General features: G+C 42.4%; 1 protein-coding gene across 1 annotated transcript; it reads right to left on the bottom strand.

Moving 5' to 3' along the window:
• Nucleotides 1-3483: 3483 nt before the first annotated feature.
• SMNDC1 (survival motor neuron domain containing 1) lies at nucleotides 3484-13371 on the bottom strand. The gene is made up of 6 exons (XM_050305484.1): nucleotides 13217-13371; nucleotides 12563-12682; nucleotides 9185-9327; nucleotides 7237-7398; nucleotides 5972-6125; nucleotides 3484-5214 (listed from the first exon to the last, which is right to left on the bottom strand). Exons 2-6 carry the CDS (start codon nucleotides 12680-12682, stop codon nucleotides 5077-5079), a joined length of 717 nt encoding a protein of 238 aa, XP_050161441.1. The 5' UTR covers nucleotides 13217-13371; the 3' UTR covers nucleotides 3484-5076.
• Nucleotides 13372-16715: the final 3344 nt, after the last annotated feature.

The following is a 16715-nucleotide window of genomic DNA, read 5'->3' as shown; positions in this document are numbered from 1 at the left end:
GGTGATAATAATGAAAAAGCCTGCAATACCGGAATAAAGTGTGATTTTTTTTTGCTGGGACTTTATCCCTTGGACAGATTCTCTGGTGAATGATAAATTCTGTGACCTGATAAGTGACTGAAACTCCTCTGCATCAGCAATGCAATCTCTGAATTGTCCTGTGGGACCCTCAGGGAAGAGGAGCATGTCCTTCTACCTCTTTGTTAATCCAGTTGGGGATGATACATCAGCACTGGCCTCTGCTTCTTTGCTCATTTCCTCCTGCAAACAGGACTGATGCCTTTAGTGGTTAGAGGAAGGAATAGGGAGTCTACAGTACTATGGCTGTGCTACTGAATGTGTAGTATGGAGGGGTTCTTTTTTGGGTTGTTGCTAAAACTAAAGTTGTCGCACAAGGAGAGATGCCTATGTTGAGGTCCCTTCAAAAAGGGCAAGGATTGGGAATTGCTGAGCAGCACAGGGGGATGGATGTGTGTGCTCATAGGGAGGAGAATCACGCTGTGCCACTGGCCTGGCTGGTGCAGATCAAAGGTGTGAAATGCCATGTCCTTTTAGAAAGATCTTTGACATTAACCACGTTGTAAGAGCTGTGGGTAATAATTTTTTTTACCACACTGGAAATAAACCAGCCTCTTAGTTTGTAGTATCCCAATGAGGCCCAGAGCAAGCTGGTGGGGTGAGCTGGGTGGTTTGGCCTTTAACAGGTCATTCATCATCTTGGCTTGCAGTCTGCTGTGCTGCAGACATGTGATGAAGCTTTATTTTAATACAGCCAGGATACAACTTCAGCGAGGATTAATTTTGATCTTGAGGGAGGTTGCATCAAAGTAAAATAAACCATGAAGGAATTTAAAGCATTTTATAGTGGTTTTAACATGGTGGTTGCTGGTCAGAATGTCTTGGACTACCAATACACTTGCTAGTGCTCAGTTCAGCTAAGGGAAGGAAATTATTTCCATTTAATCCCCTTTCAAAAACACATCTCAATTAATTGGTTTGGATCTTCCAGAAGGCTTAATGGGGAAATACAGGAGGTCTTTCCTATTCCAGAGTGGTGGACAACTGTACCAAGTAGCATTCAAGGCCCAGGAAATACCAGGTTCAGCAGGTCATTCTGACAGGTAAGGTGTAAAACGTAGCATTGCTCATATTCCTCATGGAGTGTCTGTCAGGGAAGGAACATCACCTTTCAGTCTAGGTGAGAGCAAGACATTTTTAGTCAGCATCCACTGTGGGAGTCACTGCAAGGTGAGTTCAGTGTAGAAAGGTAATGGCTTTCCAAAAGGAAGCAATGTCAGTGCTTTTGTGTATTAGAGCCTTCAACCCAAGACCAGAGCTTTGCAGGTTGCTGACTCAGAAATGTGGTGTGGATGTTCATCATCACCCCAATGTAAATGTCCCTCCTTATTCTGCTGTCTAAGTGAAGCTTTTCAGGGCATCGATAACGATTAGACAAATTGCAATGCAAAGAGCAGCACCAGCTGCCAGGCAGTGATCCTTCTCCTGGACCTGGCCCAGGAACACCTTCTATAACCTCAGACATTGTTGAAATGCAGTGGTTGTGGTGGTGATTTCCCTAGACCCTGCCCCAGAGCTGATGCAGGCGAGTGGAACATCAGGGGGAAGCACAGAAGTTTTTATGGGGTTTGCCTTGTGAACATCTCCAGTACTGAACTGCAGTCTTCTCAATTAAAGTGCTCTTCTGAATTTACAAACCACCGAGACCAAACATCCACATAAATAAATAAGTGACACAGCACTCACTGGCGTCGGGGAAGGCAGAAGAGAAGTGGATTGCCATGACCATGAGAATGTCAAGTTGCTACTCTTAAAACTTCTAAATACCAAAACTGACTGGAGCCATCCCAGATTAGTGAATCAGGTTTATACTGGTTTAATTTCCTGGTTTCAGTTTGGACAGGATTGAGGGTGTATTAGATAAACCATTTCCTGTAGGAACTTAAAGAGGGAACATGTAGCCCAGGCTGTCATTTTGCACAGTACCCTTATGTGAAAAGCACAGTCAGTGTTTTCTGACAAGTATCTTTTCCATGTCGATAGCTTTGGGGTTTTGCACTTTTACACTCGCTTTCCCTCTGTCATTTCAGTGTTTCCAAGAACTGTCTGCTTGTAGTAGGATTTGCTGGCACTGGGGTAGGTACTTGATGTGCAGAGGCCCAGAAGTCAACCAAGAGCATGTGTTCTGAAAAGTCAGGCTTCTTACTGAGTAGACCAGTTAACAGAACTGGGAAATACAATGTAAAAAAACCCCAACCAACCGAAACACTAGAAGCCACACAATTCTGGGTCACTTCAGCATTTGTAATATAAGGAACTCTGTGTTTTGGCAATTACCAGCATTGCTTAATTCAATTTTTTTTTTTACAAGAATTTGTCAAGCCACTTTACTGTGTTCCAGAGCCAGACTTCACACGAACTGGCTCCATCCTACGGATGAGGCAAGAGCATCAAAAAAACTGAAGTGGTATAAGAAACAGCTGTGTGACCAATGCAGCAGTTTTGGTGGGGCTTCTTTTTGGTACAAATTATTTTCAGGCTGTTTTCTCTTCATAAATAGCCCACAGCAGCCACAGAGGTGGTATCCCTGTGTCCCTTACTCCAGGTAAGGTGTTCCAGTAAAAAGTATCAAAACCTTTCTTTCAGCACTTCTTTGCAGTGCCCAACAGAAGAGTTACAGCAAAATTCACGAGGCAACACACTTGGTAAGAGAGGTGACAGTAAGTTACTCAAAGTAAAGTAAAGGTCTGAGTCTCACTGAATTTTCTGAAAGGTTCAGCTAAAACCAAGTCCATGAGACCAGCTAGTCCTAACTCAGGCTTGACTGTCCCTTACCATAAGGTAGGCTCACACACCTATTGCATTCTTCTGACTCTCTTCAGGACTAGTGAGCAAATAAATAGTCCTGGGATGGTCTGTTTACTGTATCTGTTACATTAGAAGATAAGCAGATGTACTGCATGTCAGGTGTGGATTAATCCTTTTTTTCCAAAGACTGCTTTCTGTTAAAAGAACAGGTGGAGTTAAGGCTGAGATTGCTTCCTGAAAACTCCAGTTCTGCCTATTTTGGGACGTTTCAATTCTAACTGTTGGATAAGGAAAGGGATGCTGTAGCACAGCCATCTACGAAAGACAACAGGTGACCTTCCTCAGCAGTGAGCTGTCAGTGTGGCACAGGTGTCACCTGTTTAATGCCACTGCTGGGACATGTCTGTAGCTGCAGCACAAACTCCATTTATAAAAAGCAGAAGTAAGGTTATTTCACTCTTCAGAGGTTTTCTATGCAAAATGTAACCCCTCTCTTCCAATGAAGATGAGGAATTAAGCAATATCTGCCTGATCTTGCTGAGTGTGCAGCAAGATGGACCCACTTCTGAGTATTATGTTCTGTCCAGCAGATTCTACCCCATCCTGATGATTTATGTCATCATCCCCCCCATGTATACTTCCACTACATCAAATATATCCAGCAGATTTTAAACACTTTATTTAATAAAAGTTAAACATACAAAACTGAAATTAACACACTTTGTATTCATAAAAATCACCCTCTCCCATTATAGGGAGAGCCTTTTTCTATGTATGGATTCTAAACTACCAGTTGTAGAGTTTAGCTTGAGTTGTGACTCAGGTAACTGATGGACATTTCCACCAATCAGTGCATCAACAATTGCTGACGTGACCTGATCTAGTTAACAAATTACAAAATGAGCTACATTAACATAATATACAGGGAAATAATGGTCAGAATCAATGGACAAGACACACCTTTTATTTAATGGGGGAAATAGCTGATGTACTCTTGTCCATTAACTCAGCCCTAGATTTTACAAAAATAATATCTACATTGTATACAGGGCTACCCATTAAGTTCTTTAAACACGTTACGGGTTCAGAGGTGGCACCACTACCGTAAGTGCAAGACAAGTAACAGAGGAAAGCAAATCACAGAGAGAATACAAGAAAGCAAGAGCTTTTACACGTGGATTCCTGGATAAGACTGAAGGGGCTCAGCAGCACTGTAATACAGCTGAAGTTACAATGGACACTGGGGCCAGTCAGTTATTTAAGGACAGAAACTCCAGACTAACCTTTACTCACAACTAATAAGTGGGATCTAGGCATTCCTATCTGCTGTGCCACAGTTCTCCTCCACTGCACGGAGGAGGCCCAGGCACAGGCTGGCACTGTTATGTCCCAGGTCTGTGACTGTACCATCAAACCTACAGGATCTACAGGAGGGGAGAGGACAGCTCCTTTCCAAGCACAGCTGGTTCCACTCTCCAACTCTGATCCCTGGAGAGGGGTGGGATTTTTAAATACAGTTCCTTGTCCTATGGTTTTCTGGTTATATTTCACTAACTTCCTATTAAAATTTGATGAGTATTTAAAAGTTGAACAAGAAAAACCCCAACCAACAAGAAACAGCATCTCCTCTGCTTCACTTCAAGCACAGGAAATTCAGACTGGAATTAAGTTAAATTTATTGTTTCTAGCACGTGAGTCATCATTAGTAATAAAGATCCTATCAGCCCTGTTCTGCCCTCATTTACAGCTGTACATATCGATCTTCAGGGGATTTGTAAGGGAGGTATTTGAACTTCCTTAGCAATTCCATGTGACATAGAAGCTCTCTCCCAGAGCTGCAGCAGCTCCGTAATGCTGAGCGTGTCACAGACAGCACCATGACTACAGAGACCAGGGAGACTGTTAAGGTGCCACTGTTATACCACCACTTCTCTTAAAGGGAAAAACAGAATCCTTCACTACTGGTGTGAATGAAAGATTCCAGAGATCAAAGCTGCAAACAAACACTGCTCTGAGAGTAACAGGCAACAACAGTTAATGAAAGTGTTTACCTGCTACAAAAGGTTTAATGGTTGGGGGGGGGGGCAAATCAATAGCTGGAGATTTAAGGCTCTTAAGCTGAAGCCAAAGTGATGGTGACAAAATGGACTACTCACTATGTGCCAACAAATAATTTACTTTTAGAAAAATATAATGATAAAAAGATAAGTGTAAAGCCCTGCAGAGATGAAGTTCCACCTTTTACACCTGTTACTGAGGCATCAAATGCCTGACATTATATTTAGAGGTATCTTGATACTGTGTCATGGGTTTGTCTGCAATTCCACATGTTCCAACTCCAACTTTGCCAGTTACGCTCTCGGGGGAAGCAAAAATACTCCTCTTTACCTGCAAATAAAACAGGAAACACCGTTTTTTAATAACTACTTGCTGGATTTTACAACAAACAAGCAATCATTACCATTTGAAGTGTTTCTACGTTCTCAACTTCCTCCCCTACAGACAGGCACAGTTCCTAAAGGCTGGCTCGTCCCCGACACCAGCCCGTGAGGCAACAGAGCTGGGAATCTCCTGGCAAATAAGTACTGGATGTGACTGCAATACTCAAACCTTGGGCCAATAAATAAAATGTATAAAACTGACCTCTCATAAGGTGATTTCTAATAATGGTTCATAAAGAAGACTAAGGTTTACCATTATGGTCTGGCAGCTCTTGGTCAAGCCATGAAAGAAATGGAATAAGACCTAAAAATGTCCTCACTGCCTTTTCTGCACTACACCTGCTGTTCCAGGGCAGTTCCTCAGCACTGTGTCTGCTGGGTCAAACAGAGTAAGAAGCCAGGCTTGGAGGTTAAGGGGGACCCTCAGGTTCTAAGCTCCAACAAACACCACCTGGCAGCTGGCAGCGAGTCCCACTCTCCCAGTTTAGTGCAAGCTCAGTCTCTTAGGCACAGCACTCCTCCAAAATCATCCAGTAAAAAGCCAGGCCTTTCAAGTGTACAAAATACCAAACTGCACACTTCAGAATCCCAAAGACAAACCCCACTTTACATCCCTTTATAAACCAGTTCCTCCTTTCTCCCAAAGTACTGCACAGAACGTCTATGCCCTGTTGTTACTCACATACTGACAAAAGCAAACCAACCTGGCCTTTTTTGTTTTTAGAATAGGCTCTGTTGTTAAACTGTTGCCACTTGACTTTCTGGTCCTCCCGTTCCTGTTCAAGTTCTTTAATTCTCTGAGCTTTTTTCAAAGCTTTCTTCTTTTTATACTCTCGTTGCTGGGCTATCATCTCTTTTCTGGAGAAAAGGGGAAAAAAAAAGCAAATCCACATTTCAAGTTTGTTCCTTTTCCTGTAACAAACTAAACCCCCTGAAAAACAGACACACGCAATCGTTTTTCAGAAGCAAATGACATAAAACAAAGGTTGTAAATATTTGTAAATATTCTCTACTTCTAGAAGAAAAAAAACCAAACCAAAATCCCAAACCAAATCTTCTCATGTATAAGCATTACTTTGCTAATTTATATCTTTGGCATAAGAACCACCACCACCACTGGACAAGCCCATGTCAAATGCAGCAGCCCATGGGTGCAGTTGATTTCTGAAACTGAAAAGGGACCTATCAGCACTCCTTCATTTCAGAATTTTGGGTTTGGAAAATTTAAATAGCCCACTGGAGTGGAAAGGCCAAAATTTTCTGGAATCTGCAAGACTCTCATGCTACCAAGTATTGGACAGGGATGGAAGGAAAAATGAAGACTAGGTTACTTCGGTGAAGATACCTGGTTTAAGGAGTCAATCTATGCCATAATGCAGTGTCCCTCCCAACAACCATTTAGGGAAGGGATCACTGGCTATAACAAACTCTGAAATTGTAGCATCCTTTTTTTTTCCAACGTAAAAAAAAAAAACTAAAAAATGTTTTCACCCCTTAAAAATTACCTTGCAGAGAACACAGCTGTCCTAACACAGGGATGGGGCAGAAGTCCTTCCTGCTGCTAAGCTTATTTGTCAGTCAAGCCACAGCTCTGGAAACAGCCTGCACTAGACCTGGGCTGAAATTCTCCATTTTCAATTAAAAAGTACTTTTTTAAAAAAATCTACAACTCACATAGCTGGTATCCTGACATATCATAATCTAAGTACAAACCAAGTCTGTTATGTTATCTTGCCAGGAAAGATAACACCTGATACCAGCCACATTAACCTACCAAACATTATATTCTAGATTGATTTAAGCTCCTTTTTCAAGCAAAAGCTATTCAGGAGATGTAATTTACAAAAGAAAAAAAAAAACCTTCTATTTCATTAACCAATTTTTATATCTGAAGGGAAAGACAAACAAACAAACCCAAGGAAAAATGATGCAAAAAGCAGCATTCAGACTTCTGTCTGCGTTTACTTACTTGGACATGGGTTTGTTGCCACTGTCCTCTTTTGCTTTTCTTCCCTCTTCCACAGGCTTGAGGTTGAACAGAGGTGTAACTTCAGCATTGCCATATCCAGCAAATGTGACTGCAGCTGTTCCATTCTCCTCATCTATCTCTTCAATCTCAGCCTCGTAACACCTGTAAAGATATCATGGCTGTAAGCATGTGAGTAAAGCTTTAATACTCAGCCCTTCAACACCTACATTGTCAGCCACTAAACTGAAAAACTTGCAGATACCAGCCTCGATTTTCAGGGACACCACACAAATCAAACCAAGGGTTATTTTCTTAAGGTCAAAGGGACACAAGTACAAAGACTGGAATCTGCTGTATCTGACCTTTAGCTTCAAGGAGCAATGGCCTCAGTGTTATCAAGACCACTGATTAATGCTGGGGCCAATCTAATCAGGTATCCTGACTTGGTTTTAGCTCTGGCAGGTCATGGGATAGGAAAAAAAAAAAAAGAAGTGCATTCACAGAACATAGTTGTCATGGAATTCCCTGAGGAGTTTTGGAAAATGTCACCTCACAAGCCAAATTTTTCTCCATATAAAAAAGAATTAAGAAAAGCTGAAGCTTTCAAAACATTCAACACTTCAAAATCCAAACTTTTTCTTATTGATTTAAAATAGCAATTTTGAAATTTGCACAGAAATTAGTCCATTTCTTATTTGTGTATGAAACATTCTGGTCAAACTGACCTCAAAATGGGAAAAATACCAAAAAAAAGGTGACATTTTAAAAAATATGTGTCTAAATTTAGGGAAAAAGGATGCATCAAGAGCAAACAAAGGAATAAAATGAAATATTTCATAGACATTATTCCAATTAACATTTACTAATTTCTTGTGCATTTTCAGTGGGACAGTGTCTTGAGTTGAGCCAGGTGAAAACACATGAAAACCCAAAGTCTGGTTAGCTCTTCATGAAACACCTCCCCCTTAAGAAATGCTGCAACAGAAGCAGCAATTTTTTTTAAAGGCAATACAAATAAGTCCAGTAAGATTCACTTCAGTGGACACTGGCACATTCTTCCCCAACCTCTGATTCTCTAACCTGGTGATAAGAGCAAAAAGAATAACCCAGTGGTGACCTAAGACTACGAGATTCAATTTTTAAGTCCTAACATTTTACTCAACAATCTGTGACAGAAGAACTGTTCACTCTTAGATTAGTTTCCTACCTAAGATTTCAAGAGCTATACCAAAATCTCTGTGTGGTTACTACATTGAACCACATTTGCTGAACAACAGAGCTTCTCTCTAAGTGGTAACGATTGGAATATTGCTCCTGCATAAGGAGTAATTTAAAAAAAGCTGCAAGTTACACATTTTGCAGTATGGAAAGTAATTTCAGAATGTTTATTCAAAAATTATGGAGTCAGAATGGTCTGCTTGGGTTCCCAGAACTTCACAGGCTAATAAAATGGGAGACCAAATCCAAAAGGTTGATTAATGCTACAGCTAGTAATTTCATAACCAAACCCAGCATTTCCAATTAAAACTTCATTTCCAATTAGAAGCACAAACTGAGATACAGCAAGGATTTTTCTTTATAGCCATCAGTGACATACACGTAAATGCAATGACGAATTATGAACTATACATCCCAAAACATTTACAAAAGACTGCCCTGACAGATAAATTCATTAAATTTGTCATTTATTACATTAGCAAATGGTAATTTACCAAAGCTACCCTACTTTTATAAGGTTAGTGACAAACAGGGCATTTCCAGATCCATACCCCACATCTCTTAGCTATCTATCTAAAACACTGACCTTTAATAAGGACGATAGAAGAATATCTAACATCATATTTATTTCTTTTTGCTTTCAGTCACCCTAGGGTCAGTTCAAACTGAATGAAAATCTCTTACCATTGAACTATTTCATGTAACTGTTAGAGAAGTTTTCTACACTTACTGTCCATCCTCACTCCATATGGCCATACACCTGTCCCCAACCTTCCATGAGTGGCTGGGCAGGGCAGAAGCAGAACTGTCAGAACTTGCAAGAGTTTCCGAAGGTTGTGTTGAAAGGAGATCTTTGGTTAACTCTATGACTTCCTAGAAAAGACAAAAAAACCCACAAAGAATAATTTTTCCAACTCCTGTTACCATGCTTATTTTTACCCCAAGCTTACTGGTTTAGGATTGGGTTTTTTTACATTACTGTATTAAATTCATAGTTCATGTAAAGTGAACTAGTTTTGGTTTTTAATAGTTTAATTAAAATCATTCCTTACAAATGTAGATAAAAGTATTATGGCCCTCACTCTATTGCAGTAAAGCTGCAAAGGCCCTCCTCAATTTTTCAGAAGGTAGCCTATTATTTTTACAGCATTTCTTTCCTTGGCTGAAGTGCAGCACCAGGAGCCAGGGTGGCAGAGCACCTTCCCAGACTGCCACACTGTAAAGCCTCTCATTCATAGAAAACATTCAAAGTACTCATTCAAAGGCAGAAGCATTTAAAAGCCCCTCCCAACTACCTGCCAATATTATATTCAGGAGCGAGTAATCACACCTCTCTTTCACTACTGTTGAAAGTCAAAGGAGCCAGCACCTAAAAGGCCATTTAAACTTCATGTGTAATGCAAAGAAACTCTGCAGGCCTTAAATAAGAAAACTTTAGTTCCTTTCAGTACCTCAGCATGAACCATTGTCAATCTCCTAACAAGCAATAAATATTTTAATCAGGGGAGGGTTACAAATAAACAATGCTCAAACTGAAAGCCTGAACTTTCCTTCCAGTTTCACACCTTAGTTCAGCTATGGGGTACAAAGACTAGCTCAGTAAAGCTGTTCTTCATTCATTCAGAACCTAAGGAATTGGAAGCACGTCCCAAATAAGTTAATGCAATGAAAACTTACATGCATTTTTATCTGATAAACTATACAACTAGCATGAATGGTCTATTTGTTTCTGTGGCAGATGTTTATGTCCTGATTTCCAACAACTTCCTAACAAAAATTTTGCTCTTTGCTTTAGTGGAGCTGCTAATTCATAACTGCACCAGTGAGCACAATAACACACTTACAATTACTTCTACTGCTGTGGTCTCCATTTTCCACAATGCTACAGCCTAAAGCACAATAGATTTTGATTACCAAGTTACCTAATTTGAGAACATAAAGCACTAGCCTAGTTTTATTTCCCAGGTGCAGATTCCTGAACTATCCTCAACATGACAACTGTATTCTGCAAATCCAAGAGGCACTATGCTTTGACACAGGTATCTACCTCAGCAGGTCAAATACAACACATCAGGCACAAGCTACACCTGAAAGCTACTGCAGCTACCAGTAACACCAAACTGTTGGCTTGTTCTTGCCACGCTCACAGACGGTTTATTGTAGAACTTCGGTATGAACAGTTTCAGACAAGTCTACCAAGGATCCTTTGAATTCAATAAAGTCACTTCCACATCAGCCTATAAAATACCAAATTCTAGGTAAATATTCTTCCAATACCCATGTATCATAATGCTCAGCTCACGAAACACAGACTGATTTTATAGCAACCCATGAGACATTTCTAAAGTCTTTAAGAGAGCAGATCATTCCAAGAAAACTTCTGAGCAGGACCTGGACTACCACAACAGCTCAGTACAGCCAAACGGGTGGAACAACCTGGCTTGGTGCCACGTCCCTGTGACACGAAGGTGTGACCCACAGAGAACACCAGGTACAGTCTGCCAAGATTCTTCCTGACCAACTGGTCCTTACAAACCAAAGAGAGCTCTACAGTCCAGCACACAACACCCACGGATCTCACCTCCAGTTACAGAAGAAGAAGACAGCTGCCATCGACCCTTCTTGATACAAAGGTAAGTTTAGTTCTTGGGTGCACAGGCAGTGTCCTAGAAACGCTTCAACAAAATGTGAAAACCTAGGTACTTATCCTCTGATATTTAATCTTGTTGCTCAATAATAAGCTAAATATACAAGATGCATCACTAGTTGTAATAGAAAAATTTCAATTACATAGTAACCATCTTTTCAAACAGACAAAAAGCTGCTTAATTGGAACACTGAGGCATCGAACGCATTTTTACAACTGTTTGTTTAGTTGGCACATATCAAGTCTGCAAAACATTATGTCATTTTCAAGGTGGAACATAGGGATAGCAAACCTTTTGGGGACGAAAGTGTAAAGATCTTCCCCATTCTGTGCAGAAAGCTTTTATTAAAAAGTTTGCAAGTTGTCCTTTCACATCAATGATCTCTGCATATCAAAGCCGAGGTCGTGTTGGTATCGGAAATATCATCCCATATGGGTTTTGCTGTGCATTTTAAAAATATAAAAATATACACATGCTTTTAACAGTGTACAACAGAGCACATTCAGATGATCTATCAAGTGCCTTGTGGGCACAAAGCCTTTCCGATTTAAAAGGAATTCTAAAGATCACTGATTCGAGGCACTACTTGTGTTTTTGGCTGAAGCACCATTTTTACTGCTGTTACTTCCATACAGAGCAGTGGTCACTGGATCTTGCACTGGGTAGTGCAAGTATTTTACACCTGATGGCTAAAGCAATCCACAACAGAGATGAAGCAGCATCTTGCACTCTCAGGGACAAGTTTTAACAGCACTGCTAGGATTCTTCATATGTCAATGTGTCTTCATATGCACAAGCATCTAAAAGACCAGGCAGAATTAGGCTGGTGGCCTTCCTGTCACCAAACAATACCCCAAGGCCCAAAAATGGTTTTTAGCTGTTAAGAACATGCTATGCTCTCGTGGCAAATGACAAACACAACTCTTTTCCTTCCCTATATAAAAACTTTTACACAGTCAAGGCTCAGATGCAGAAGGAATACTCTCCAAAGCTTTTAATGTTACAAATGCATTTAATGAGTAAGCAGATTCTGGATCAAGTTGTTTGAGAAGTCAAAAATAAGTAGAAGGGCATCATGTTAAGCCCAACCATCAGCCTTCAGCATTAGCAAAAGCAACAAAAAATAATGGCTTTGACAAATGCTTCAGGAAAAAAAAATTTAAAACCAAGACACGGTAAAGACAGCACTGGCATATCTTTCACCACACTGGCTAAAGTTTTTAGCAGAAGAGTTTGCTGTATAAATAAGCTTTTTTTTTTTTTTTACTCATCCAAAAAGACAAGTTTAAAATAGGCCACACTCTGGGGTTTTTCAAACCAACCTACCATAACTGTATCAAATTATGTGAAAAGAAAGTAATAAACCCACCAAGTATGTATTTTCGTCACAGTACAAATACTTAGGAAAGATGAAACAACTGCTAAATACCCTCAAATTTCACCTACCCTCGGGTTCTCACCTGTAAGTCCTTCTTAAGTTTCAGCAAATCCTCATTGTCGGCATTCCCAGATAAGGCAGCCTCGACTTGTTGGAGCTGAGCTTTGTAGCTGGCCAACTGCTTGGCAAGGTCTTCCGACATCTGCGAGAACACACAAACACACACACACAGAGAAACCCCGCATCAGAACAACAATCCGTACTGCTTTTTAACCACGGCGTGTGCGGTGAGCGAGGCTAAAACAGCAAACACCGCGAGGACGTGCTACTAAAATACTAAATAATAAAATAACCGGCTGCTCCCCAGCGACTTCCCACAAAGCCAACGCTCCAACATGTGCGTGGAGCGCGGCACACGCCGAGGCCACACCGGGCGAGCCGCGGGGGCTCCGCCGAACCTGAACGGGCCCCCCCGCCACTTCCCCGGGGCCTTCGGAACAGGAACGCGGGCTCTCCGGCAAAGCCCCGCGCACGGCACAAGAGCTTCAGCACCGTTAAACCCCCCTTTGCGGTAGCAGGGACCGGCCCCTCACGGCTCCCCGCGGCCGCTCGGGGCGTGAGGGGAGCCCGGCCTAAGCAGGCCCCGCGCCCGGCGGGCAGGCCCAAGCCGGGCCCAGGCTCGCTCGGAGCGCGCAGAGCCGCGCCGGGCAATCTCACCCCGGCGCGGTCTACTCACCTCGGCAGTGCGGGGAGGGGAGGGGGTTTTCCCCGGGGCCGGGAGGGAGAGGGAAAAGCCACTCCGGGTCCCGTCGGGCCGCGGCCGCTTCGCTGCGGCTCCTTCCGCCGGGGCCGGGGGATGCTGGGGCAGAGAGGGGGGCGGAGCCTCGGGACGGAGAGAGCGGCCCCGCCCACCGAGGCTGCCTGAGGGAGCGGGGCTGGGATCAGGGTCGGGATGGGGTGGCTTTGCCGTCCTCTGGCCAGACCCTTGAGAGGATGGAGCAGCAGCAGCAGGAGCAGCAGCAACAGCAGCAGCAGCTATTGCTGCTGCTGCTGTTGCTGCTGCTCCTGCTGCTGCTGCTCCTCCTCCTCGGGTCGGAGCTTCGCTGAGGCGGCAGCGCCCCGTCAGGACTGCCTCTCCCCCTGGGCAGCCCGTTCTAGTGCCTAATCACCTTTTCTCTGAAAAAAAAAATTCCTCCTAATGTCCAACCTAAACCTCCCCCCCCCGGCACAGCTGGAGGCTGTTGCCGTGCTCCTGAGGGACATCAAAACCTTCTCTCTGTGGGGCAAGGCGCGGCCCTCTCGTTCAAAAGTGTCCCAGGCCAGGCTGGTCGGGGCTCTGACCAACCTGGTCTGGAGGCAGGTGGGGGTTGGAATGAGAGGATTTTTAAAGTTCCCATCCAGACTTCCCTGATTCTTTGCCCGCAGAGGAACGATGTTAGATTTGTGCTGTCTGAGCACGCTCTGCTGGAGGGGTCGGTGGGTCCCTGAGCCTGCCCCCACCCCGTGGGTTCAGCTTGCTCACATCTTCATTTGTGACGGTATCAAACACAATAGCATCCTCTCTGTCCGCTTTAGAGCCATGCAAAGCTTAATACCAAACCATTTAGGAGAGAGTAAGTCTTGGCATTTGGTCCTACAACAGGAGAGGAAAGGGGGAAGAAAAGGAGAGGAAAAGCTCAGTGGCTTCTTCAAGCCCGTCACAGGAAGAAAAGTACATTTCTGGTGGAAATCTATTGATTAATTTGGCTGTGAGCCCATGAGCCAGAGAATTTAGGCAGGTGCCCAAAAAGTGTCTTAGTATTATTAGCAAGAGGATCAGTGTCTCCTGCAAACATCCCATCTCTCACAGTCACAGTGCTGCACAGGAAGGTGACCTCACTTGGACTCACTGGGTTTGTTTACATACTAACGGGGAAATACATTTACTGTGTCACCAGAGGATATCCTGACCTGGAATAAAACACACTTCTCTATCTTGGTATATGATTTGGTAATTAAAATATTTAGTATTTTCATTAATATATCATAATAAACTAGAAATAGATAAGAAAACATTTTCTGATAAGACTTTGTGGACAGATCAGCGACTGTAGAAATACATACAAATTTACCAATGCAGAGCAATCCTTTGTAAGCATACCTGCGAGTTAGTACAGATAATTTCAACTTCACATTTCAGAACATGAAATCCAGGCTGTATCTGCAGGATTGAAGTGACAGAGAGGGAGTGAGGAGGCATGTAATGTCCAGGTATCTCCAAAGGGAGATACTTACCTGGAGACAAAAGGAGCATAAGGAGGTATTTTACTTCAATAAAAGCTTTGGTGAGAGTTAATATTGAAACAATATATGTAGGTCTAGAGTCTGGACCTTCTTGGGGTCTGGAGACTTCTGAAAAGAGCCACCAACATTATTTGTTGGCTGGAGAAAATGTTCTCTTACTGAGATGCTCAATCTGTTTAGCTTATAAAGGAAGACTAGGAGGTGATTTGACTGTACCATATATCTAATTGGAAAGAAGAACTGTATGAAGTACTTGGAAAAAATTTTTAAAAACTGTATAATTACTTTTAAGTTTTTGTTTGTTTGTTTGTTTGTTTGTTTTTATTCTCTTGGTTTCTACAGCCCAGGACAGTGTCTCTTTGGACACTGTTTCAACACATGCTGTCATTCAAATTCATGCTGTAACGCAAACTCATGCTGCTACGGATAGGAAGACAAGCTAGATCTTGAAACTACTGATCTTTTACTCTTATAAATTGAAAATTCTCATTAGTTGCATCCCTAAAACTGGGTTTATCTTCACCCAGATGTAGAGGGGTTTTTTTCCCAGGTTTGGCTAGACAAGCTCTTTTATACTATATTGAGAAAAACAATGTAGGCAGGATGTCTTCCTGCTATCTTACAGATCAGACTTTCTAAAAAATAAGTTTTACAGTTCATTAGATGGTTGGTGCTTGGAGGGATACATTCATAGTAGCACAATGGCACTACTTAAAACAATATATATCCAGTTGCTGTCAAGATTTTGTTCTTTCTGTATTTGTTATGTGATCAAAACAAGTCTAGGTATGTTTGTGCCATATCTGAATGTTTCTAACTGCATCCAGTACTTTCATCTTATCCAGGAGCAGCCACCAGAACTGCATCTCTTCAAAAATACTTACTTTTTATGAGATGTTTATACATTGTAGTGTGGTTTTACAGAGTATTCACTGAACTGAGCCACGTTATTTACAGGCTATAATGTCATAGTGCAGTAACGTAATTATTAAAAGTGATTGATACCGCGTTACTGGAATGTTTATCTCACATTTTATTGTACATGATACAGAGACCTTTAGTGTAGTTTGTTGCCAAATGAGGGCGTGTCAGTTTAAGACAGTAATTCATCACAAATGCTGTAGAATTTGTTTCCCTAATGGAACAACAGAAAGAAAAGGCAACTCAATTGGCTTCTACCTCTGTTGCCAGAGGCATTAGCGTTGAGGCTTTCAGCTGTGATTCCTAGCGGGAATCACTTGTCGGATTGACGTCACTGAACTTGCGGAGCAACCAGGGAGAACTGGAGACTTTCTGGCCGTGCTGGTGCTGCGGGGCAGCGGGTTGTGGGATCCGCGATAGTAGTGAATGGACAGCTGGTTGGGAAGGGGAGGTTTCCAGTAAACGGGATGGCTGGGCAAGCCCTGGCTTTCGGGAAGGGGCTGCCTGGGTTTAAGGCAGAACGTTCCACAGCTGGATGAAACCCTGGCGCATCCTGGAGCCGCGCTTGGCTTGACCAGGAGGTGGCAGTGGTGCTGCATCGCCAGCCGTGCTTAACTCGGGACACTGAGCTCTACTGTAAGTTCACAATTATGTCTCTTTTTCTACAGTCTGCTGCGTGATTTTTATAGCTAGAGCTAATGGAAACACATATAGGAAGTTATTCTTTAAGACAGCTGGGACTACGCAGTCTTTTGAAACATGTATGTGCTATGGTGAATAAGAACAATTAAACCAACAATATTCTGCGTTCCTTAATGTCAAACCCTGAAGCAGCTCAGGGTCAGATATCAGAGTGCTCAGCAGCAACTAATGCTGTGAAGATATTATTACATCCAAATGGTTTAATGTCCTGTTTTTTAACCTTGTACGGATGGATTGTTGTGCTCAGCACAGGGACTAGTAACTATCAAAAAAAGGGGCTTCTGCAAACAAACCAGTCTGTCCTCATGACAGAAATTGCAATCCAAGTT

The sequence above is a fragment of the Myiozetetes cayanensis genome, unplaced genomic scaffold, assembly GCF_022539395.1.
Source record: "Myiozetetes cayanensis isolate MyiCay16 unplaced genomic scaffold, myiCay2020 scf10, whole genome shotgun sequence".
NCBI lineage: Eukaryota > Metazoa > Chordata > Aves > Passeriformes > Tyrannidae > Myiozetetes > Myiozetetes cayanensis.
The sequence above is the reverse complement of the archived record's forward strand: the minus strand, read 5'-3'. Positions and strand labels throughout refer to the sequence as shown.